The sequence below is a fragment of the Stegodyphus dumicola genome, chromosome 10 (genome assembly GCF_044657685.1).
Source record: "Stegodyphus dumicola isolate Sdum_Otavi_A_Nest chromosome 10, ASM4465768v1".
In the NCBI taxonomy this organism is placed as follows: domain Eukaryota; kingdom Metazoa; phylum Arthropoda; class Arachnida; order Araneae; family Eresidae; genus Stegodyphus; species Stegodyphus dumicola.
The window spans coordinates 63,348,260-63,375,744 of record NC_140777.1 but is presented as its reverse complement, the minus strand read 5'-3'; the positions used below and the strand labels follow the sequence as shown (position 1 = coordinate 63,375,744).

At 32.8% G+C, this 27,485-nt stretch overlaps 1 protein-coding gene across 4 annotated transcripts in view; it reads right to left on the bottom strand.

Moving 5' to 3' along the window:
* LOC118189049 (ubiquitin C-terminal hydrolase 7-like) overlaps positions 1-27,485 on the bottom strand; it is a 166,462-nt gene that overhangs the window by 113,807 nt on the left and 25,170 nt on the right. For all 4 annotated transcript variants that reach the window (XM_085824998.1, XM_085824999.1, XM_085824996.1 and 1 more), the window contains exons 6-12: positions 22,980-23,044; positions 15,634-15,722; positions 11,029-11,137; positions 10,523-10,653; positions 4,380-4,434; positions 4,208-4,288; positions 535-625 (exon numbers count right to left, since the gene is read on the bottom strand). In XM_085824998.1, the coding sequence (XP_085681124.1) occupies positions 535-625; positions 4,208-4,288; positions 4,380-4,434; positions 10,523-10,653; positions 11,029-11,137; positions 15,634-15,722; positions 22,980-23,044 (621 nt within the window). The remainder of the gene's footprint in view (positions 1-534; positions 626-4,207; positions 4,289-4,379; positions 4,435-10,522; positions 10,654-11,028; positions 11,138-15,633; positions 15,723-22,979; positions 23,045-27,485) is intronic.

Here is a 27,485-nt window from a genome sequence, read left to right as displayed (position 1 = left end):
TGCTCTGCGGAGAAGGGGAACGTCGCGATGCGCAATGAATTGGAAGTTGATCTGCCAGCACTATCCTTATCTTCGGGGCAAATGTTTCTATTTTATTTGGCTTATAATTCCTTACTAAATGTAGTATTTCATCTCGATGTACTCCATCTTTGATATGATTTAAATCAAATTCCTCGTCATTATAATTCGCTTCCGATAGCGAAGAAAGTAAACAAATAAATATTAAGCTTTTTTTTTTTTGTAAATTTTGATACCCTTTAGATCATAATTTTTCTTTATTTCATAAATTACGGTTTCATATTTTTAATTTTATAATTTCTGCATGCCATCTTACCAGATTTAAACTGATGATCTATAATCCAGAAAAATCGATAATCCGGAATCGCCGAAGTCCCAACGAGTCCGGATTAACAACTTTCGACTGTATTAAAAAAAAATTGTAAACATTTTTATTAAAATGACTTATTTTGCATTTTCAAATTAGAACAAATGTAAGTCTTCTAATGAATAGAGATAAAATTCCAAATAACTTACTACTTTTTTTCCCCTTGACATTCAACTGAATATCATAGAAGGGCTCTTTTCTGCTAGAAGTGTAATTAACATGCTTGCATCGAAGAAATGACTAAAATGGGGGGGGGGAAAACTTATAAGCCAAAATACATAATTTGAAAGGCAAAACTCTATCAAACCAAATACTTAAATTACATTTAAATACTTAAATTACATTTATACCAAATACTTAAATTACATTTAAATTATTATCTCCCTCAAATATCTCTAATATGTTGAACATTACAAAACAATGCATTACAGAATTATATTCAAATGGTAATTTCTTATAAATTATGATATATACATACATATAATTCAAAAAATTTAACAAGTAGCTAATTAATTTCCATGTAACCAATTACTAAACAGTATATGACAAATTTTTCACATCTTTCATCACATCAATCAACAGAAAGTATATATTTAAATACTGAAAAAAGCAACCACTATATTGAATCAGTTCTAAGAATTCTTTATAACAAGTCAGACTTAATCAGTTTACTTAGAAACTAAATACTCAGAAAGATTATTTTTAATTTAATCTGCATAATCTTTCCTTTTTAAATAAGGAATAAAATACTGCAACCACCTAGATGGTGGTTTTTAATAGAAGAAAAAAATAGCTTATAACTGCAAAGCAATTTTCCATTAAAAGTATTTACTTTGAAGTATTAATCAATAAACCACTTACAAGACAGTTTTTGTTTTTGTTCTGGTGGAAATTTCATGCAGATTGTTTTAAGCATAGATTAAAAGTAATTGTTCCCTTAACACCTTCGCGCCGGGTAGCGCAAATGCGCGCTTATCGTGGAGGCCGGTAGTGTCTTACGCGAGCGTCTGTCCAGGGCTGGGGGCTTTTTTGCTATTAAGCCTAAATCCATGAAATTTCCGAAGTATCAACGCATTGTTTAATAATGCTCTATACAGTATTTAAACGGCTTATGCTTTATAGATATTTTTATATATACTTTAATTACCTTATTTCTTGTTTAAATGCATATTTTACACATTTTATTTTCATTACTCACCATTTTATGACTTTTAACATTATACATCTGAAAACTAAATATATTACTTAAAATTCTCTTTTCGTATGAAAAATTTGAAAACAGGGATCTACACACAGTTCTACGTTACATTCCTTGCACTCGTAACAACTCATTTGCCATTTTGGAGGATTTTTCCTGGAATGTGAACAAACGAAGCATCGTCGTCTCATTTTCTTATCAGTCTCTTCTGAACAAAGTTTTGGAAAATGTCTTTCTGTTAATCTTTCAGAATCAATATCAGAATTTCAGAATCAATATCTGAAATATTTTCCATCATTTCTGCTATTTCATGCTCAGTTTAACATTTTCGAAGCTTCGACATTGCAACGGTAAAAACATTTCGAAGCTTCGACATTGCAACGGTAAAAACAGACAGAATTCACGTCTAACAAGATCTAATTATTTTCTAAAAACTGAACTGCAAACCGAAATACCCAACGCTTAAGCGAAAATAAAACTCCTCTACTTACAATAAACAACTACCACATGCGAATTTAAAGAGACGTCATAAATCACGCCCTTTGGAAACATTTATTTCCCCTTTTGTTTATATAATCAAAAACACATGTATGTGAGTCATGCTTCTCTCATTTCGAGTAGAAAGTCTAATGTACATGTATCTGAAACCATATGGACATACAGTGCCATCTTGTGGCAGAAATTATAGTTTTTAAAATGTTCCAGGACACTGGCACAAATACGTGACAGTCGGGGCTGAACGGGAAAACGCTCTGGCACGCTAGGACGGGAAGTGAGTGTGTTCGTTGCTGGCATGTAGACGTGACAGTCGGCGTGAAGGGGTTAAGGAACTTAACTAAAAAATGCAATATCCCTGCATAAATTTTATTGCAGTTTTTCTATTTTAGCAAAATGCCACAAATGAACATTTTAAAGCTGATTGTGGGATAAAAATTATCTCAATTAAAAACCACTGAAACTTAAAATACAATAAGAATACATATGAAAATGATGTTTCTTGTTAAAATTAAAGGATTATTATGTCAATCATAATCCTTTAATTTAAAGAGGTTTGCGCATTCTGCATATCTTGGAACTAAGGGAGTTAAGGTAGTACAAAAGAGCCCAAAATAAATGACAAGAAATCATTTTAATAAAAACTAATGACCTTAAAATTGCTTTTTGGATGTGCTAAAACTAACAAAAAACATAGCAAAACTGACAATGACTAAACTATGTTAGAAGTTTTATGAAGTGATTATGTAAGAAGTTTAATGAGGATATGGCTCCTTGCCAAATGTTTAATGCAAGGAAAAGAAAGGCATGGCAAAGGATTCTTAATACCTTTTTCAATAAAGCTGTCATGTCTCCATGTCCCCACTATACCTTCAGTTGATCTGCTAATCAGTATGCTTCAAGTTTCTCTAATTTGCATTTCTAATTTACCACTTAACTCATCTGCCTTAGGGTTTTTTAAGGAGGAATTATTCGATTTCAAGTAGTAGTTTGTTACACACTTCAAAACTGTCCTGAAATAGTACACAGCAATGCCATTAACAGATGTACAACTCTCTTCACCTCAGCTGAACTGCAATGTCACTTCTTAACTGTTGTTTAGATATATCTTCTCTCTTCTTCAAATGTTCTTGATAGTAGAGTAAGCAACAGTCCTCTTGAATTCTCCCCTCTTCCCTTAAAAAAAAGTTCTCCCTCTGAGATTCCTTTTAAGTAAAGCCCGCAGTTCTTCAAGGATAACCACATTTTAGTATGTTCTCTATATCATATTCTTCAGTCACCACTGCTCAGGAAAAAATCTACTCTCCAGATCATTATGTTCTGGTACATCCTGGATATAGGCAGCACACATACTCATCCATGCTGAGCTGATTTTCTTTCAAGCAACTTGAGAGTTTCTCTATCAGTCTGATATCTTCAATAATTTTGAATTTATTCTTTCAGAATTTTATGTCAAGACATAAAAAAACAGTGGACTTTAAAGCACTCTACAAGTGGTCTTTTTTACAGTTTCCTGAAGTTAGAAATCAGCTGTATATCCATCTGCTGAAGTAGAGAAGGGACATGATAATTACTGACTTTACCCTCCAAGTTTTTTTAGATGGCTCGAGACATTATCAAGCAAATGCAGGCTTTAGAGACAAATTTTACTACATTCTGATGCAGAAAGAAAAAAGCTGTACTATCTATGCTTTAACAATTAACTGACTGATCCAAGATTTTTCATTTATTCTCCATGAGATAAGCAAACCCAATTTTAAAGTACTCCGTAATCTTTCGGGGTTTTTTAACCCTCTCAGTGCCATGACCGGCTTTATATAATCATGAAATTTTTTGTCACTTGGTATATATTAGCTTATAATTTATGATATTTTACTTTCTTACTTCTTTTAATGATATAAATGTCATCTTAATAATAAATCCAAGTTTATGAAAATAGAGACTAAAACTTAGCTAATACGGGCTCTTTAAATACAGGTATTCATGAAAGATCCAAAAATCTGAGCCGCTCAGAGTTAATTCTCTGAAATTCTCAAACTAGTAAAATTAAATCTGAGAAAAGATGAGAATTACAGAAATAATAAATGTGAAACTTATCAACTCCAATATATTTAATTAAAAAGATATACCGTCATTTTCCCTTCGAAAAGACGAGGTATCGTTCCTTCTACACAAGTACCTTTCATTTTGCTTTCCATGTTATCTAAAAGCTATAGAAATAATTTTTTTTTTAAAAATTGTAATTTTCTTTAATTATTAACAATTACATCAGAATCTGCCATAAAATGTTACTTTACTCACTACTCGACACAATTCTTGTACATCATGTTGCATGAAGGAATCGAGGGTTTCCCAGCTGTAAAAAATAAACAAAAAAGGAGCAATAAAATATTTTATAGAAAAAAGATACTAAATTACATAACCCAGTACTTTTAATATCTTGAAATTTTTTTTAATTTTATATCTCTTAGAAAAATTTCATTCTAATTCATAATAATTAAGAAATCTTATTTAATGCAATAAATAATCATTCACAAAAATACCCTTTCATCTTTCAGTAAATGGCAAGTTTGGCTGAGTTAAGCCAAGTATGCAAGTTTTGGTACTTACGTATTAATGCAACCGCCTTGGTATAGTTTGACAATTTTCTACACAGGAAAAGATAAAAGTTATTTATCCAGTGCAAACTGACATGACTTTTTTAAAGGCTTCTCAAACTACAAATATTTAATGTAAGTAGGCAAATATTATGAACACAACAAAAGAAAACACATTAGCCCTTTAAAATACAAATTTTAATTATTAAAGTAAGGATTTCATTACACAAAATTATTACAGAGACTATTCAAACTGATGAGAATGTTGATTTGAAAGGGGGAAGAATGTTATTGTTCTGAGATCTCGTTTAGGGTGAATAAGGCATGTAAGTCCATTCAAGGGAAAGAATGTAAACAAAATAACGTTCGCAAAAAGCAACTGAGTGGTCTTTTGTGTGGGAATAGCACCAGTCTATGCGCAATGACAAGGCCATCCAAACTATGTACAATGACCATCGTATGAAATATTTTATTTTTAGTGCACCTAAACGCCGCACCCGCTGAAAATTTAAGTTTTAAACACGTAAACACCGCGGCGTTTCTTCCGGAAATTACGGTACCTAAAGAATGATTATAAACTGGTTGGTACATTCTGAAAATTTGGCAACTTCTACTCAAGGGATTGCGATAATACATACGTACCCACATAAGTTCTATGTCATTTTATATGCCATTTGAATTTTGAGACAAATTTTTTTACTTAATATACAGGCATAAAAGTGCAAGTTGGCAAAAAAAGCTGAACAACACGTAGACACAAAATTACACAAAAACTAAATGCGCACACGCAGCCTCCCAAAAAAAAAAAAAAAAACATTTTAATATAAAAAGTATTAAACATATACAATTAAACTAAAATAATACTTATACTTACTATTTTGCTATTAATTTCATCTTCCACTTGTAAAAAAAAAATATCAGTAAATCACCAAGGGATTGTAATGAATTAACCTTCTTTAAGATGCTCTTTATGTAACTTAATTTAACAGTTGATACATGAATACTGTACACAACATTACAACACACTAATATACATATTTATGTTATATATTACTGCCCATTTTCAGGCAATGACAAGTTTTAGAGATAAAAATATATATAGAACTGTTACTATAGCTTTCAATTGTCTTCACTTTTAGTTCAATAAACAGTACTTTATATAACAGCAGAAAAAATAGTCATGTGAGATAATATAGTTACAACATATAGTTAAAGGAGGAATATTAAAAATAACTATTTTGTCTCAGTCTCACTCGATCCTGATTAAAAATTTTTAGGGAAAAAGCCTTTTTTTTTTTTGCTACTTCTGCAGCCAACTTTTCTAATTTCCGTTTGCGAGCTAGTCCCAATTTCTTTTCAGCAGCTTTTATACAATCCATTGATGCTTTTTTATTTTCTTCTTTATTTTCTGCAATGTTTAATTGCTTTTTTTTTTTTTTTTTTTTTTTTTAAGATTCTCGCTCTTCCTTCTTTTATCTCTAGTTCTTCTTTGTACAGTTTATGAGCATTCCTTAAATTTTTACATAGAGAAATAACATAACGATCTGCGAGAGAAATAACAATGATCTGCGCTCCGAATTGCAGTATGCCAGCTTACATACGCTAAAACTCGCACATGCTCTGGATAACATCAGTAGGGTATCCATATGTCTGACAGCACCGATCGCTGAAATTATTGAAGTCAGCTCTCGTTTGACAGTTGCTTGCTCTTTTTTGATTCGATATTCATACCCACTTACTTCCGCCATTCCACATCACATAAGCCTCACCTACTTCGCCTTGATGTGAAACAATGCATTTCGTAATCTCTGGCATGATGTAAAGTTTTCTTTACAAAGAAAAGAGGAAGAGAGAAAGCATGTCCTCCATTCACCCCCCCCCACACACACACACATTTGCCGGTCACGATTTCTCAACGGTTCTGCATCAATCTCAGAAATAGCACAGGTGACATTCAGAAAAGCGGAATTCCGCGAAAACGCGGGAAAACTTTCATGCCCGTAACATAATTTCTCAGCTTGTTACATAACTGTATACAAAGATTAAGATTTGAATACTATGGAACCTCAGATCAGAAACTAATAATCTCAGCAAAAAATGCCTCAGATGACGATGCTTTCAGTTATGAATACTCAAGCTGGCAACATGATTTTCAAAGGTGTTCTGAAGCTATATCTCCCAAATAATTAGCACTCGGGAATTTCTGGAAACATTTTGATATTTACCATTGCTTAACCCTCACTAGCAAAGCCTCGCAGCATATGCAGATCTAAAATTTCAGCCTAGAAGAAATTATCATCAGATCAAGTTATTGCACATCAATTATGGTACACTGCATGTAAAAAAAAAAAAAAGGGGGGGGGACAGTACTATATCTTCCATTCTACTAGGCCGATTGACAAAATTCAAATTCTTTTTTCCTCTCTTGAAAGTGTGACTTGGGCTATATATTAGATTTATATATAGCATTGTTCTAATATAATTATTGAAAATTGAACTTTTTCTGAAATGGCATGCCAATGTTTTTCCCCATGTTTCAAATATACGACTAAAATTATACCTAAAGATTAAATTTTGTGAAATTTGGTGCGACATTTAGAGAGAAATTCAAAAATTTACCTTGCCATGCTTTGTTCAGTTTGTGCCCAGAATAATTCCCTTGGCGAACTTCTTAATATATGCCAACCTAATTTCCTTTTCCTTTTTACATTGTGCAGGAGTGGGGGAAAAAAGCCTCATCGTTCCTACTTTCAAGTAATTTTAACAAAGTGCCTAAACCACATTTAACGTTATCGCTTTCAACAAATACACCAAATTTCAAAATGCTCCAACATGTATATCTTAGGAAATTTTGAGTAAAAAGTCTAATTTTTTGCAGGAATGCTTAGAAATACATCTACTTTAAGACAGTGGTAATAATTTTATAGATTACAATTAAAAAAAAATTTCCAAAAAAACTTTAAATAATTCAAATTTAAAAAATAAATCATAAAAAATGGGCAAATTATTATTTGAACCTAAATTTCGAAATATGAAGGGAAAATCAAATAAGTTTAATAAGAGAGACTAATAAATATATACCAAATTCAATTAGCATTGAGGAGGATTTTTTAAAAAGTACTTGTGGTGCGATTTTTACAAAACTTGGCAGTGCGGCATAATTTGAGATGTAGAATCAAAATACGAAAAAAAATTGGCTTGTTACTTCAGAAACAGTCTGATTTTGTGTCAAAATACCTATTTTAGAACAATGCTATATATAAATATAATACATATCCTAAGTCGCACTTTCGAGACATGAAAAATGCAAACTGAATTTCATCAATTGGTCCAGTAGAATGGGAGATGTTGAACGAAGAAGTTAATAAAAAATCATAAAAATAAACTCAACAAAAAAGAACTAATCAATTTCAGAAGCAGCAACAAAACATGATTGCAGATGAAATACATTCCAAAGAGGAAGAAAGAAAAAAGGATCTGATTTCCTCTAATCTGTGAAATTTGGATAAAATGGGTTAACATGCAAAGTTTTCAAATAATAGTATTACCTCATAAAGAAGTAGCAATTTCCAGCATAAGCATGTTTAATAACAATGGCATGTCCCTTCTTTGGAAACATTTTAATATAAAGATTAACGACAAATCATACTGGGCAAACTTTGAAACAGAAGCTCGGTGAGTTCCAAACAGAGTTAACCATACTTACAGATAAGGAAAAGATAAACCAAGGACCTTACATGATTTTTTTATGAAAGGGATTGAATTGCCCAAACGACAGCATCTTCATCATTTTCCAATTACTCAGACCACTCTCCTTTATGCAGATACAGTAAAATTAAGTTTTTGCTTATTTTATTTGTTTAATAGTGTGCTTATCATTTTTGTTTTATATTTAATGATTTCCACTGGTTTTGGCTTATGAATTTATAAACCTTAAAAAAAAATTATATGCGGTCTAAATATAGACTAACACGTTTTACACTAATTCCTATGGATAAAATTGATTTGGTTTAAAAAGAAGCATTAGAAATGGATTAAATTAGTGAACTGAGATTTCGCTGCATAAATAACTAGAAAGGTGCCGTTTCCAACTTTGCAATGTTAGAAACAGGAAGCTTTGATTTTAATTTTGAATGATTTTAATTCACTTTAAATGAACTATTTGTAATTCAGTTCTGATGTCAAATATATTGATATTTAAGTGTATATTTAAAGTTTCATGTTCTTTGCTTCATTTCAATTTTAACATTTCTTATACTTTTACACAGAGAAAACCACAAGCAGGGGAAGAATTTAATTAAATTCAATATTTTTATTTGATTGAAAAGGCATTTAGCCCGAATTGGCTATTGATCTTGAAATGGGATTTTGTGTTGTCCACTATAATGCCTGTATCACTTTTCAAACTGTTGCCACCAGATATTATTGCCTGGTATAATTTTAAAGAAATTAAATAATGAAGAATTGAAATGCATTTATGTTTCTCACATTGTGAAAAAATGACAGTAACTAGGGCCATCAAATTTTGAATAACTTAGTCCTCCACCCACACATGTGCACCTGAAAGGCTAAATTTTAAATTTCGCATTTTTTAAAACTTTAATGAATTTCTGATTAACAAACTCAACGATCTGAAAGCAAGCTATGACAACACGGCACAAAATAAAACATTTTTATCTCTAGCATATTGGACTACATATTGGAAATTTTAAAGATATGCTGTTTTATATATTTGGTGATTTTGCTGTTGAATTTAATTTTATGTAGTGTGAAAAAAATCAGTATGCAACCACTTGAGAGATTCCTAAGGAATCAGACGTTAGTGCCATGTCCATTAGTTACATTATGCATTGTATAAACTTGATGTACAAGTTCAATCGCTGGGTGCTGCGTCAGCCGACTCAAGCAGATAAGAACAGATGTGTTTGGGCTTGCATTAATCTGCTCGAAGATTAACACAAGGATAAAAAGGATCGGATCGTAGATTTACTTCAACAATACAGGGTGAATAGAGCGCTTCTGTCTACACCCAGTGGCCCCGCTGACAGCGATGCAAAGCACAATTTGACTAAAAAAAACCATGCTTTATATCTGGTGGGATTGCCATGGTATTTTCAACAAAGAGTATCTGGAAAAAGGAAAACCCTCGACAGTAAGGTATACAGTGTGATGCTAGTCCCTATTGGTGCTGCTATCAAAGAAAAACGTCGAACTGAGTTCTGGCGCAAAAAGGTAATGTTCCATCAAGATAATGCAAGACCACATATGTCCGCATTCACCAGCTGAACTCTGTACAGACTCGAATGAGATATTTTTCCACACCCACCATACAGCTCCAACATGCTCCTTTGGAATTTTACCTTATTTCACAACTACAGCTAGATCTTGCTGGTGTTATCTTCCATTCTGCACATGACGTCTGAAATAGGGTTGATTTGTTTTTCAAAGCGTGGCTACAACGTTTCTGGGCCGAACTAAAAATACTACTATCATATTTTTTTTCTAACTTTATAAAGAATGTTTTTCAGCAGAAAACTTTAGTTACAACCAGATATTTATTGCAGGGAAACAAATACTGGCTAAAAGTTAAAAAACAAGGAATTTGGTGATCTACTAAGCCATCGGAAACAAATGGGAGAGTTGGCAGCTAGGATAGGAGAAGAGAAGTGCTTTTCTTTTGGAGTAATATTTTCACACCATAACGGAAAATATTCACATATTTGAGAAATCAGATCATATTTTAAAATATGAATTTTAAAGTTAACAATATACACTTTTTAAGGTAAAAAAAAATCACTATATATTTAAGCATACATTAAATATTTAAAAACAACACATATTACTAACCCAAAAGATTTTGTTAACTTTTTTGTTCCAACAGGTTTGTCTGAAAACTGAAGTTCGTAGAAAACTCGTTGAAGTGCCAAAGCTACACTCCGGGATGAATCATCACTTTCAGTTGGTATCTGATAAACAGCCTTTTTTAGCCAAAGATAAAAATAAATCAATATTAAAAACATATCAGACTTTCATTTTCAGTAATCTTCTCAAAAGATTATTAAAATGTTTCAAGAAGAAAGAAAAGAAAGGTGAGCAATACATAAAATATTTGTAATAAAATATTTTGAGGAAATTGGCATGCAAAGCAACATGCCAATTTCCTCAAAATTAAGGCTATAATTGTTAGCTTACATTAACATTCTCAAAAATTAATTTTTTATAAATTTCTTACATTCTCTATATTTTTCAAAAATTAAAAACTGCTCAATTACAAATATTAAACTTTTTAAATTTGATGAAAATAACATAGAAGAGAAAAGGGGAAAAACTTATTAAAAGATGAATCAACATACTTTTCTTAGTTTATTTGTGAAGAACAAAGTTTGTAATAAGGAGTTCATATAACAAGTAGCACCCTGATTCTTTAAACCGACGTAACCTGTGTGTTTCTTAGAATCCCAGCTGAAAAACACACATAAATCTTAATATTCTCATTAAGTGAATGAGTGATGTTAAAAGATTACATACATTAGTTTTGAAAAGTTAAACTCAAAATATTAAAAGCAAAGATTTCATCAAAAACAGATGTGTCTTCCATTTCTGAAATTTAAGCTCTGACGTGATTTTTTACATGACTTAAAATTTATCAAAATTAATTACAATCAAATTTTGAAAATATTAGATTTCAAGTAACACTTACAAATCTTCAGCCTACTTACAGTGTCTCCCAAAAGTTCTTTAGGTACTTAGATTATTTCATCCATCATGAAATTGTTGCCAAGCAGCGTGATTTAAAGCCAGCAATGGTAAGGCTGAAGTCAAAATACACTCATAACAACTGTGCTTTCGTTTGATGTAACTTTGATCTATTCTCGATGAGTAGCATTTTGTTTTTACAAACAAGGACATAAATTAAATTTTATTTCAGTAAATTTTCCTTTCATTATGAATATATATATTAAAATTTGGGATAGCCTTTTACAGAACAGCAAGCAGTGGTTTCTCTCGTAAGATATGAGGATCTACCATAAAAAAGGATGCATTAATGGACGTGATATTGTCAGCTGAATATGGCTGATAAAACAAAAGAATAACAGATTGGGACCTGCAGGAAGTTTGTGCTAAACAAAATCGTAGGAACTAACAAAATGGTATAAATCGACAAAAAGCCATTTTACAAAGTGCTAAGATGATGTGGGTCAAATACTTCCACAGCAATGGCTATTTGGTGTATTGTGCCGAAAAACTAATGTTTCAGTAAGTTTCAGAAAGGAACACGACTCAGAGTTCCGAAGAACAACTGTTGCAACTTTGGTGGGATCTCTACCAATTTTGATTCCACAATAACCAACTTTCATGGTCAAAGAGATAATAGCCAATTACGTAGCATATTTGGAAACTAAGTACCATTTCATTCTAGCGCCGTCACAGCGCTGTGGTAGGCGTCCCGCGCATGCGCACTAGTTTTTCTTGTTCACTGACTTTCAATTGTTGCCATTTTGGTTGCTCTATGTTGTGTTTTCAGTTTGCTATGTACATTCAAAATGTTTAAGACAATTAGTTCTCCCGCTGACTGTGAGATTCGTGCCGTGATTAAATTTTTGAACGCGAGGAATGTTAAACCGGTCGAAATTTATCGTCAAGTGACAGAAGTTTACGGTGAATACGCGATAAGTGATGGAATGGTGAGAAAGTGGGTAAGAATGTTTAATGCAGGTCGAACAAATGTCCACGACGAGGCTCGGAGTGATCGGCCTTCTGTTGTCACCGATGATTTGGTAAGGAAAGTTGATGGAGCAATTCATGAGAACAGCAGCTTCACTATGACAACTCTTTCAGAGGCATTTCCACAAATTTCACGTACTGTTTTGTTCGAAATTGTGTCTGACCGCTTGAATTATCGCAAACTGTGTTCCCGATGGGTTCCAAAAATGCTCACTGATGTTCACAAAACAAAGCAACTTGGTAGTGCCCTGACATTTCTCACGCGGTACAGTGATGAGGGAGAAAACTTTTTAAACCAAATTGTGACAGGTGATTAAACTTGGGTGTGTCATTTCACACCAGAATCGAAACAACAATCGATGGAGTGGAAACACACTCGTTCTCCGAAAAAACAAAAGTTCAAAGTGACAATGTCATCACAAAAAATCATGCGCACTGTCTTCTGGGATAGGAAAGGTGTTTTGCTTACTGAATTTCTTCCCAGAGGTGAAACCATTAATGCGGCACGATATTGTGAGACTTTAACAAAACTAAGGCGTGCCATTCAAAACAAACGAAGAGGAATGCTCAGTAAAGGAATTGTGTTGCTCCGTGACATTGCTCGGCCCCAAACTGCTGGTGTCACTCAATCGTTAATTCGACAATTTCATTGGGAGCAGTTAGATCACCCGCCATACAGCCCGGACTTGGCGCCATCCGACTATCACTTGTTCCTGCACATGAAGCGCGAGCTTGGTGGCAAGCGCTTTGGATCTGACAATGACACGAAAAATGCTGTTGAGTCGTGGTTATCGAAACTGGCGGGAAGTTTCTTTGACGATGGTATACAAAAACTGGTCACCCGCTATGACAAGTGTTTGATCATTGGCGGAAACTATATTGAAAAATAGTTTAAGACATGTAATTTAATTTAAAAATAAAATTGGATTCGAAAAAATTGTTTTACTTAAAAAAAAAACAGTACTTAGTTTCCGAATATAAATCTCATACTTTTTTTTTTCAACACTTTAATCAGAAAATAATCTATCTCTGCTTTTCAACAGAAAAAAATAAATAAAGATTTTTATGGTACAAAAATAATGCAAGATGTCCAAAAATTATTAACTAAATTATAAATCATAATATCTTCACCAGGAATGATTTCAGAAGTTTAATCGCACTTTTGATGAATTCAAACTCCACAAGACTAATCTTAACTGCATGATTAGCCCTTTTTTCACAGTTAACAGCTGTTTCATCAAATATCTATCTTCATATCACTTTTTCTTAACACCTTAAGGATCATATAATTTTCACACAAACAGTAAGTGCCTATATTTTTATTCAAGAAAACTGTTTAAAAACAAGTGTATGAACAATGTATGTTCACTTTTAACATTTTAAAAAGGTTTTTAGCTTAATCAAGAAAATGCGTAGAATAAGAATCAGAAATTCTTCCAGGTACACTTTCAATTTTTCTGCTGCCAAAATTATTCAAAAAACTTCTTCCATTGGAGAAGTGGATTTTCTAGAGGCATTTCACATTTAAAAAAATCTTTCTGTTCTAGTCAACGATGCTAATTCCAATCCATCTTTACCGTCGGCCTTTAAAGAAATTATCTTTTAGTTCTGGTTTCATCAACAGATGGCACTACTAGCTTATTTCTGTCCAGGCTTTTTTATCTTATCATTATATACTATCTCGTTCATTTGCGCTTTTGCAGATGACGATGGTGGTTCGGTAAAACCATTAAAACTAGTCCTGTGAAAATTTGAAAATATAACGCCGATTTTTGTTGTTCGACTTCTGAATTAGTATTTGTCCGGCATGTTATTGTGTCTTAATTACTATTTTAAAGAGTTAATAAGAATTCATAAAACAGAAATCATAAAGTAAGATTTCTTTCAAGATGCTATCCACCATCAGTTCATTATGAAACAATATTTTGAGGGATGAGAATGTTTAGGTAATTTTAAAATATTTAAAATCTTCATTTTAAAAAATGAATTTATTATATTGAGGTTTTCTATAAAGCAATAACTGTAGTGCTTTGATACATCTTTTATTGAAATTCAGCATTAACATTTCAAGCCTACTTTATTCCAGAAGATAAATTATAAACTCGTTAGCAAGAACGATATATAACTGATCAGTCTCCATTTTCAATTTTAAATGAAACATACGTATGTTACTAAGGATCTATAAAGCAATAACTATTGCCTTTATAAATCTTTTGTTGAAATTCAGCATTAACATTTTAAGTCAACTTTATTCCAGAAGATAAAATATGAAACTCATTAGCAAGAATGATATAAAACTGATCTGTCTCCATTTTCAATTTTAAATGAAACGTATGTATGTAACTAAAGTTCCATAAAGCAACAACTGTAGTGCTTTCATACATATTTTGTTGAAATTCAGCATTAACATTTCAAGCCAACTTTATTCCAAAATAAAATATATTAGCAAGAATGATATAAAATTGAACTGTCTCCATTTTCAATAAAACATGTATGTGGCAATGGGAAAAAACGCAGCAATATGAAAGTTACATGTAAGCCTATTATGCATTTATCTCGAATGACACCACCACTTTACAGAAATCAAAAGTTATCTTTCATTTAATAAAAGTACTAAGTTTGAAATCCTGAACTGTCATGACTTCAGTGATTTTGGAAATTCTAAGTGAAATTCAGATTCAAACAGTGCAGCTGCACCAGGTGTCATAATTAAGAGACGACAAAAATTTTAGAATTTAGAGGAGCACCTAGCTGCAAAGATTGAAGATGGCTGAATTTTTATAATTTTAGAAGTAATGGGCAGCAGAATGTGCCGAGGAGAAAAAAGTACATAATGGCAGCCCTGCCTCATTAACAGCCACTAAAGAGCCTAAAATATCCTGACCAACATTCAAAGATGCCTCAATGGTATATTCGCTGTTCCTAGATTTTAAAAGGGGAGGCCTTTCTTATTTATTAATTTATTGGCTGGTGATACAGATATTAAAATATTCTAGTTATTGAATGTCTAGAGTTTAGACTCTGTATTCTACTTCATGTAGACCTACAGAAAGATTGTTGAGTATCTGAGCAATGAAAAATTTAATTTCTACTCCATGTCATAAGAATTAAATTTAGCAAATGTTTATTGCAAAATAATATTATTTCTTACAGAAATTTACATGCTATAAAAATTCCTTTCCTTGTCTATAATAATGCTTTACCACTGAAAAAAAGAAATGGGCAATATTTACCTCACACCATGAGGAGCATCTGCAGTAACACTAACTTCTAATATGATAGAATCATCTTTGATGTAACCTTTTTCAGGATCCAAAACTTCCTAAACAATTCAAAACAAAAAGAATGTAAATTAGGATGATATAAATTTACTTTCTATTAACACAAAGAAAATTTTTCCTTGTCGATTCCCACATACATTATTACGCCAAAAGGACTTCCCCCCCCCCTTATGTTTTGTGTGTTACCTTTATTTATTAAATATCACGTTCTTTGCACTTTAAACCATAAAATTCAATTCAATAGCAATATCGCAAAATAATTTTTAAATGAGCATACCTAGCATTTCCCATACACAGTCTCACGCGTTGGCGATAAAACGATACGAATTATGATTTTTTGTGGAATAATAAATGGGGTTCTTTTTGTTAAGAAAAAATGTTTCACTATCATTTGAGATATTATGAAATATCTAAGGTTTGACTCAAAGTCAACTGGACTCCTCATTTAGAAAGTGACAAGTTTGCACTTTTTTCAGATATTTGAAATAAAATTATACAAAACTGTGCTATTTCCTATTAAGCAACAGAAAATCTAGTTGTAGATGAGCAGTTATTTCCATCCAAAATCAGGTGTAAGTTTATACAGCATATGCCAAATAAAACGGATAAATCTAATATATAATTCTGTATGCTAGTCGATGTAGACTTGAAGTTTATGTGCAATGCTTTTTCATATCTTCGAAAAGATATATAAAGAAGTGAAACTGAAAGTTTCCTGAAAATGTAGTAATGTGTCCTCTAAGCTCTCATCATTAATTCAGGTAGAAATTTGACTACGGAAAATTATTAAGACATAAAATGAAAAACAAAAGTTCTGTGGGCACAGTAAAGAAGACATCAAAAAAAGAAATTCCGCATGAAAGTAAGGAAATCACAAACTCGGCTATTTGAAGCAGTTTTGCTAAAGAATGATGAAAGTACAATGATGGTCTATCAGGGTTAAAGGAATAAAAATGCCCTACCTTATATCTGATGTGCACTGCGCAAAAAAAAAAAAGAAAAGTAAAATGACAGTTCTATACCTCCCTTTCTACTGGACAGATTGATAATATGCAACTTGCGTTTTTCATGTCTCGAAAGTGTGACTTAGGATACGCATTAGATTTATATATACAGAGTCCAACCTGCAGCAAAACGTGTCAGTAGTCAACATGCGAATGAAATTTTTACAACTTTGAAAATGCGCTTTTAACGTTCGTTGTAATTAACCATCAATTAATTAATTAATCATTAATTTTAATCAATTTTATTACATTTAAAATCCACATACGTATAAAACTGAATAATTAAAAATATCTTGTAAATTATATGCATATTTGATTAGAAATTTTCATTTAACTCCTCAAGCATGTAAATCACTAAATCTACTACTAATATTTGAGTAAAGCAAGTATTTTAAATCACTACTAATCATAGAAAAAAATCAGAATCCATATATCATATATCTTTATTCTGGATTTGATTTCCACAGGAAAATAAAATTTTAAGAAATTTATATAACCAAGAATAATACATATAAATATTAAACAAATAATTTATGAATGCAAAGATTTATACGTAGCATGCTTAGCAAGCTTAAGTTCTGATTTTAAGAATTTTTTTTAATAACACAGTTGCCTGCATATTTATTTTTTTAATCAAAACTGCTTCAAGAGTTTTAGGACCCGAATTTGGTCTAAATTCCATCTCTCTCTCCCCCCTTTTTTAAATTCTTTTGCTAGCTTCATTTGAATGAGTTATTATTAATACAGCAAGCATTATAATAGGCAATACTTTGTATTTACTACACCCATTCATATTTTTTAATTTGGCAATATCTCCCCATGCTATATCAACAATCTACAATTTCTTTCAAATCATCTACTTGAGACATGGAAAATTCAATTTCTACTTGATTATGATATTTTTCATCAATAATGGATGAAAAAGTATTCATCATGTAAAGAACAGATGAAAATGAAACTTCAGTCCTGCAGTTGAAGTCAGCAACTTCAGCATGTTTTAGAAATGGATCACTTAGTGAAAATTTATCTATTATATATGAACATGCAGTTACAAAAAAAGCTTGCACAGAATTGAAAAATGATTTCACTTCACTTTCATTCAACTTGGCATTTTTTAAATATAGTCTTGTTTCCGCACCAATCACTAAATTTTCATTTTCTTTTTGTTTACTACACTTTTGAAATGAAAGAAATGTTAGAGTAAAATCTTCTTTAGAAATTACTGATGGTTTTACAAATCTAACAAATAAATTCATTAAAAGTTCAACAAGTTCTCTTTTCAATTTATGTATATAAGGAGCTTGTTGTTGCAAATTAATATTTACTGTTATAAACAAAGGCAAAGTATTTTTAAAAAATAATAAGTACAATTTAGTGGTAGGTGATTGTAACATTTTTTTAATGTTTTGCAATCTCTTTCCTTCATTCTCACTGTTATCTGTTATCACTGTTATCCATTAGGTGTAACATGTCAGAAATGTACCCATCTGCGTTCAAATTACCGTCGATCTGAACTAGAGATGTGCATGTCATGTACCCAATGGCTGCCCAAACTATCACAAAAGTTGCAGGGCACCTATGCCGATATCGAATACAAGCAGGTGACGTGCGGTCTCCTCGGACACTCCACACAAGTATACGGCCTATCAAAATATGCACGTAGAACTGGGACTCGTTTGAAAAGGCAACATTGTGCCACTCTTGTACCCAGCTTTGACGTCTGGTGTATCAGAGTCGCCATCTCTCTGTATGCTGCATTGTCAGGGAAAGCCGAAGAAATTGTCACCCTGCTGATAGTCCACGCTGCTGCAAATGTCGACGCACCTTATAAGCTTATACTGAGCGTGCTGCAAGCATGCCCATTTCCTAAATAATGCTCCGTGATGTGGTCGTACAGTTTTGCAGGCTGACCTCACAATACGTCTGTCCTCTCTGGCGTTAGTGATGGAAGGGCGTTGAAATCCTGCATGCCGTTCAGTATGACCCTCAGCAATTCATCGATTCCATATTTGCATGACAGTGGTTGGGTGTCGAGCAGTGCGACCGGCGACATCACAGAACGATAATCTAAACTTTCGATTGGCAACAATCCTGCCTCTATTGAATTTTGGAACTTTCTGGTAAGCATTTCCTCTTCTTGTTCGAGGCATAACACGATATCATGAGCAAACTCCAACCTTACAAAGCACTTTCTAAATGAGAAATCCACTATGCAATTTTTCTTTTATGCAGTGCTACAGATGTCGTTTCTCCCTCCTGTGTCATCTATATACTCTGAAATATTAATTATTTGCATATGCCAACCTCTTCTTCCTTTCATGTGACTTTGACGTTCGTCAGATCATTCCTTCCTGGTGTTGCAATTTTAATGGCCAGCAGCGTAGATTCTAACAGCGACAACCATCTCTTATATCAGTATTTCAAAATTTTATGAGATTTTGCATTCTGTCCCAAAATTTGTTGAGCAACTTTTTTGAAAATTTGAAGCTGTACTTTTGTTTTAAACTTTTCATCAAATAAATATATATATATCTATTAACATTTTGATTTCTGAGGCAATTAATTTTTCAGTAGCCTTTTTTGCAGCTATATGCAAGACGTGGCATGGACACCTCGGATGATTATATTGGTTTATGCATTCTGATAAATTATGCTACATTTTTAAACATTCTAATCATATTACTAGCATTATCTGAAGAATGATAAGCAATTTTTATATTCTAAACCTTTGCTTTTAAAGTTTTCATTTATACATTTAAAAATACCTTATCTGGTATTATTTGTGGATTCTAAAATAGACGGTTCACAGACGATTCACTATTTCTCATTCAATTCAGTTCTTACTTCCCACCAAGACAAAAATACATAAAAACTCAAAATATCTATATTAAAAATTACGAAGTAATCTTAAACACTTATTTTCTCTAATAAATTCCAGAATGGATTAAGCATGATTTAATTCGCAGTAATAAAAGAAGGCTCTATCTTTGTTGTTGCGAAGCATAGTCTCTAGATTGGCAACAAATTTACTATACTGCTGTTTCAAACTTAAACACATATGTCTGCCATGTTATTTAAAAATTAGGCTTAAATGCACTTAAACAGCTTTTAAATTGTTGATAACTGTACAAATATTGCTTGCAGATTTACTACGGGCACAAAAACCTTAACCGGAAGAAAAGAACAACATAGCTCAATCATTTTTAAAGCAAAAAATGCACACTTTACAAACATATAAGAGTAAAGAAATTGAGATCACTGAGCCGGGTAACAGAATGGATATAAATAGATACATAGATTTATACACGTTTGGTGTGGCCGATTGCAACCAAAATACAAGGTGCACATCTACATTTTATAACAGTCCTATATACAAAATTTCCAACGTTCTGATGCTACTAGTTTTCAAGTTATGCGAAATATGTATGTACGTAGAATGCATTTTAAAGCAGTTTTATAATTTTTTTGGAGGAAAAGAGTCTTCTATTCTATCCTTACGTACAGATGTCACACAAAAACATCGTTAAATTGCATTCAATAGTGGTCAAAATGGATATTTTCGTTGAAATATGCTGCCTGAAAATTTTCACGATTACATTACTTCCTTTTTACTTCGTACAAGGAAATAAAAAGAAAAGAAAATTTTGCATATAAAAATTATTCGAGATCCTTAACATGCTCTTAAACATTACACTTACCTGATGAAATATATCTGGCCTAAATTTAATCATTTACTATGTCATCAAGTCTAATTACGAATAACAGCCATCTGATTTTAAACAGTATTTTTCAAAACAATCATGATTTCCCACTGTCAAAATAATACCCTATACACTCACGTAATGTCAGCCCTTTTTTGACTAAAATTACATTACTAAAATGCAGGTGCGGACATCAGATGGGTAGTTCAAATGTCACACTTTTTCTCATTAGTAATTTTGGGTGTAAAATTCATTTCAAACAGCTTAGTTTTAAATGGAAGAAAATGGCATAAGTAATAAAAGTATCAAATTTAAAGTTGTTTAATAGCTACTTAAAATTAACAAACTCACTTTCTCCCATACACATATATAATATAAATTACCCAATTTACTTTATCAACACTCTCCATGTATTAGTTTGCACAGAAGCACAATATAGAGGCACAAATTAACCAATACTTGCAATTTTAATATTTACTTTTACACAAATATGCATTGGTTCTTTTAATATTTGTTCACATTATTTTTAAAAAAGTCTGTTCTGACAAGTTTATATGAAAATTTTGGTTGTTATGTCTGCGTGTGTGAAAGTAAAATCTTTCTGCTGCAAACAGCATCATAAAAATACACAAGACGGAAGCATAGGCACTGTAGTGGAGAATCAGTGGGCGGTATTATTTCTAATTTCAAGCTACTGCAAGAAATAAATAAATAAAAAAAAAAAAAAAAAGCATTGTGAATATTACTCAGTATACAAGTGCAAATAAATTAATCAGTAAACACTTTTTTATCTCACCTTTATTTCGTCCTTGCAAATCATTTCCAATTGCATCAGCACACACTAATTGTTAACACAAAGCGTACACATTAAATATTAAAATTCAGATTTTTTAAAACTTTTACAGTTAAAAACAGTTTTTAAAAACTTATGATGAACAATTTTCAACACACATGTAGTACCAGTACTTTTGTTCTTTTTCCACAAATTAGTTATCATTGTCATCTCTTTCTTCAGTCACATTTTCCTCATTTTCTTCATTCACATCATCTTTCTTGTTTTCCTCATTCATGTTATCCTTCCAAAGTTCATCTTCTGTTCCATCCAAAGTATTTGATATATTAGTTACTTTAAAACTTTTCACAATCACATCATCAGATATGCTTATCCACGCACACACTTCCGAGATGTATGCCCTTCTCGGATTTCCAGCTGCTGTGGTCCCCCTTTTCTCGAAAGTCATCCAATTACAGTAGCACTGTTTGAATGCCATTTTTAATGGATTGCATATGCAAACATCAAGTGGCTGAAGAATGGAAGCTAGACCTCCTAGAATCACAGCAAGATCAGTCTTTGAGGTTTCAAAATTTTGTTTCACTGCGTCTGCGAGATGCCCTTTTGAAACTGCCCAGCATGAGAAGAGAAAGTAGCTGCAACAGAGCTCCAGGTCATTTATACTACACACTCTGAAGCCAGTCCTGAACAAAAGTGTCATCCATCTACCCTCTTGAACTTGTATCACAATTCCTGGTAGCAGTTTTTCTTTCGGCAATGTTTTCGCTTAAAAACCACATATGGCGGAAGTTTTTTTGCCATTGGCAACAACTGCTAACATAATACATGCTCTTGGTTTTTCATATCTGCATATGCCTATTGATTTTACACCATGTTTATTTACAGTACAAGTGTCTGGAGCATAAAAATAAACTGTCTTCTGATCGGCATTCACAATTTGTGATATTAAATAATGATTTGCTTTGTGCTTCGCGATAATAAAGCGATGACAGGACATCAACTTATCTTAACATATGCAACTACTTTTTATTCTAAGTTCGGAAACTTGTGTTTCGATCCCAAAAACACACGTCTTGTTTTGTTCGCTGCCGCCAGCTGATCACGCTGTTTGCTCCAATTGCGCACACACTTTTTGTCCGCCTCATAGACCCTTGCTGCTGCTCTTTTTCCATTTTCCTGCACAAATTCTACGACTTTCAATTTAAAGGCCACAATATAGCTGTTGTATTTTCCCATTTCAAACCCGCTATTTGCTAACTACCACGAATTCCAAATGATACTATGAATGAAAACAGAAAGCTTGAAATATGCGAATGCTTGAAGGAAGAAGGAGGGGAAAGTAATTTCATTAAAAAACAGCATGTCCTGAAAGCCAGTGTGGTGAAAACCTGTTTGGACTGCCTGCATTTATTATCGCGTCTGCCATTTGGATTGCTGGCGCCGATGTTATTACTGAATAACAGCTGCACCAGAATGCAAGGAAAGTCTCTGCTTTCCATCCTGGCACCAACCAAAGACAAAACAAATGCATTTTCTTTCTTTAAAGATGTTTACTGACTAATGTTATCGACTGAAGGAAAAAGGAAATATTAAAAAAATATATTTTAAAGTAAGAAATTCTTTAGTTTATGGGGGGCGTACATTGTACAGGTCACCTTTTTTTACATAAATTCTATATATAAAGTTCAGGTGCACACATTACATGAGCACGGACATTACACAAGCATATATGGTACAAGCATATCAAAACAGGTAAAAATGTCCCAATTTTTTATTACTGATAGCAATAAGCATACTTACATTCCATGACATAAAATGGCTAAATCCCCAATCATTTTCTTTACTATAAAACAAGTGTTGAATTTCTGAAATATTGAAGAATAATTAAAATTGGCACCTATATACAACTGGATACACAAAATGTAAGAACTCTGTTATATGCAATGATATTGGTTCGTAACTAATTTATTCGGTAGAAATTATTTTATGATGCTAGAAATAAAGAATGCAAAAATCAAAAATATTGCTGCACTGAAACAAATCAGCATATTTAGTCAAAAACCGATACCAAGCAATGAAACTATTTATAACCAAGAGAAATCACGCTAATTAGAGCTGTATTATGCATATTTACAAAAATTTGGATTTATTACGAATCTAAAATAATTCAGTACTTTAAGGGGGAAATGCTTTGCAGAAAACACCAAATTTGCTATGAACACAGCTTAGTTTTTATAACTAGTAATCAAGCTTCTATTTCTGATTTCATTCACATCTAATCAAATTTGGAGCACAATTTGTACACAAATATACACATGCCATATTTCCTCATGTATTTTTCCCCTTTTTAATTTATTTTATCATCTGAAAATTAAGAGACTAAAATTATGCAAGTAATCTAATTCCTAAAAAAAGCGACGACAGTAAGAGCATAAATGAAAAACAGTCATGGATAAGCCACTGCTGTCACAACATTATTTCTTTAAAAGAAACCTACATTCCAATAAGAATACATATTAATACAAACATTACAATATTTGATGGATAATGAGCCAACATATGATGCTAACTGAGCCACATTCATTTCAGTTATCTTGTAAAGATCACAATTCTCTCGGTCACCTTAAATGAAAGTCTTGACTGCAATTCCAAAGAGGAAGGAATGGAGGGGAATAAACAAAAGATTCCAATTTCAAAAGATCAAACAGGTCAGCAGTAGATAAGGCTACAATGAGCTGGAACACAAATAACAGAAGTAAAATGAAATTCAATTTTTGGAAATTTTCTTAAATAAGAGAACACCGACCATGTTTGGGTAGCTTAATGAAAAATCTGCACAAAATACATTTCAAGTAAAAAATGAAAGAGAAAATAAATGGATAAAATGCTAATGCAAAAATGCAAATAAAAGTTGAACACACTGAATAAAAATAATCAAGTGAATATATTTTACCAATTTAGCTAGTCCTCAGACAGAAAAACTATGTACGATACAAAAAGATGATGATTGTGCTTTCCCCCCCCTCCTTAAATTCAAAACCTAGCCCTAAAAAGATACGAGCAAAACATATGAGGAAAACACTGTGTGTGCGTTTGGTGATTCCAAACTAACAGTACCAACTTTGAGGGGAGTTATAAAACAAAGATACAAATAATATTCACATAGGAAATTTAAGCCACGATCCATTTACTTAGTCATAAAGATAGGGTCACTTCAACTGAAGCAATATATTTACAAGAACTGTTCAACTTTCCGTCCACCAACATCGATACATGCTTGACAGCGTCAGTAGAGCAATGGCCTTCCCTGGCACAAAGATGCCAGGTGGTGGTGGTGGTGGTTGAGTTAATGGCGCATAACCAGAAAGGTTATGTGCACCAAACACATGGTGGTTTATAAAAAGACAGATAAACTTTATAAAATAACAATTAGCTAAGTCATAAAATCTACATGAAATAATAAAATGGTGAACATTAAAAGGAGTAGGTATTAAAACTCAGCAAATGATATGTAACAAGAGATGAAACACATTAAAATTACTTAAATTAAATAACAGAAACCTGTTTCTTTTAGGTATAGAAATAAATTATTATTGGCCTCTTTCCCGATTAAACAGTCATAAGGGAAGTCACACTCGTTAAAATGCTTTAGTCTTAGTCTATAATTCGGACACTCTATTAAAAAACGACGGACAGATAAAATGCTATCACAGTAGGGACAAATTGGCTCACTCTCTGCTTTGAGAAGATAACTGTGCGTGATTCTGGAGTGGCCAGAATCACGCACAATTATCGAATACGAGTCAAAAGTACTTCTTCCCTTCGGTTTAGAGTACTTTCCCAAAATTGCACTCTAGGCTTCACATTTCTTAGCTTATTATTTAATTGTGCATCCCACATTTCTTTCCATTTTTCTAAAATTTTCTGCTTGATGGTTTGGCTGATATCTCTGAGAGGAATGAGTGGTTTAGATTCCTCGACAGCAGCTTTGGGCTGTGATACCTGCCAACTCATTACCTTTTATTCCTACGTGTCTAGGAATCCAGCAGTAAAGAATTTCGAATCCACGATTACTTAGGATTTTATTAAACTTTAAAATTTCAACTATTTCTGCGGATTCTGTGTGTCAGAGAATGTTTCTAAAGCCTTCAGAGCACTGAATGAGTCAGAATAGATAATAAACCTTCTTCGGCAACACCTAGATATAGATAAAAGGGCATAATAAATATCAGTCAGTTCAGATGTCAGGACTGAACAATTAAGATTAAGTTGTCTTCCCACCATATGATTTTCAATTACGAAAGACATTCCAACATGACCGATTGCTTTCGATTCATCTGTATATACAGGTATATAATTAATGTAAATTTGTCTATGTTCTGAGAAAAGTTGTTGGTATATGATCTCATTAGTACTTTTTTAACCAGATGGACGAAAATATCAAGAAAGCAAATTTGTACATTTTCCCAAGGTGGTATTTCAAAATGCTTTACTAGCTGGATGTTTAAGTCAGGCATGGAATATTTCTCAATTAATGAATGAACTTGTAAAGAGAAGGTAGGAATACAGGAGGGTTGTGCTTCAAATAAGAGGTCACTGTCATCAAGCAGAATTTTACAGATTGGTTCAGTTGTGATAAGATAGTGAAATAATAATGAAGAGACAAATGCTCGCGTCTTAGCTGGAGTGGTGGTTCATAACAGTCAACATTAAGGCTTTGAACTGGAGATGTTCTGAAGGCTCCAGAACATATCTGCAAGGCCTGGTGGTGTACAGGATCTAGCTTCAGTAAAGTAGAACACCGTGCCAAGCCATAGTCCAGTCTACAGCGTACAAGAGCTCTATAAATGCGAAGCATTGATTCCCGCTCGGCGCCCCAGGAGGTGTTCGCCAAGACTTTTAAAATACTCAGTGTTTTGAAAGACTTCTTCCTCAAGTAAAGGACATGGGAAATAAAGGTCAACTTTCGGTCAAACATCACTCCTAAACACTTCGACTTCTGGTACGACAGGAATCAAAGAATCTTGAAAGTGAAGCTCCGGCTCGGGATGCATATTTCGCTTTCAGCAAAAGTGCATGCAGACAGTCTTTTGCTTTGAAAAGATATACCCGCGTTTTTCTGACAATTTCTCAATTCTGTTAAGAGCAATCTGTAACTGTCTCTCGACAATTCTCATATCTGCACCACGTCAACTTATTTGGAAGTCATCCATATATAATGACCCTGACACAGTAGGGGGAGTTCCTTTAAAATAGTATTTATTTTTAAACTAAATAAAGTAACACTTAAAACGCAGCCTTGAGGCACACCCTCTTGTTCAAATACATCTGAGAAAACAGAGCCAATTCTCACCTGAAATGTCCTAGCGCTAAAAAATGCAAGCCACAAGCAAAGATGCCAGGTATTTCATACATAAGATCGATACATGCTTGACAGCGTCAGTGGAGCGACTGGCCTATACTGGCACAAAGATGCCAGGTATTTCATACATATGTGTAGCAGATAGTAATATTCAAGTAACGAGATCTTAAGCTCGCTAGTCTCGGAGTCGCATAAACGAGACTCTCCAGATGTCTCCAGAAATAGTAATCGAGGCTTGATAAATCGGGAGATTGGAATGGCCAAGAGACTGGTCCAAAATCGCCAATCCATTGTGTCCCAAAAGTGTCATTCAGGTAACTGTAAACATCAGTGCTGAAGTAGGATGGTGCCCCATTATGCTAGAGTCACATTCAGTTAAAAATAGTGCTGTAGAAGTAACGAGAAATTGTGTACCCGTATGTATTCGTTACTCGGTGAACCAGTACTCGTTACTATCGTATCGTTACTCGGTAAAATCGATCGGTTTACTTTCGGTAAAAATCGATCGGTTATCCGTATCCTGAGCCTATTTTATCGGTCTACGGCCCTAAAAAGAGCTTTGAAACCTCGCATTGCATTGAATCACATGAGCTATTCTACGCCGCGGGAACTGGGTAGTGCTGCGATAAGGAGTTTTGCGTCGCATTTTTGGGGTAGAAATAATTCACTTTATTTTGGCTATTATTTTTTGGTGCACTGGATTCATTATTAATTTTTCTATTGCTGTCAGGGCTTAGTTTCTAAAGTCAGAAATGCCTACGGAAGGCCGTCAGGAAAACAGGAAAAAATAAAATAAAAAATAAAGAAAGAAAGGAAATAAATATTACAATAATAACATTAATTAGTAATTAAAATAACAAAAAAATTACTTATTAAAAAACTTAATAATTAAAATAATAAAAAATAGTGATTAAAATAATGAATAATTAAAGTAACATAATAAT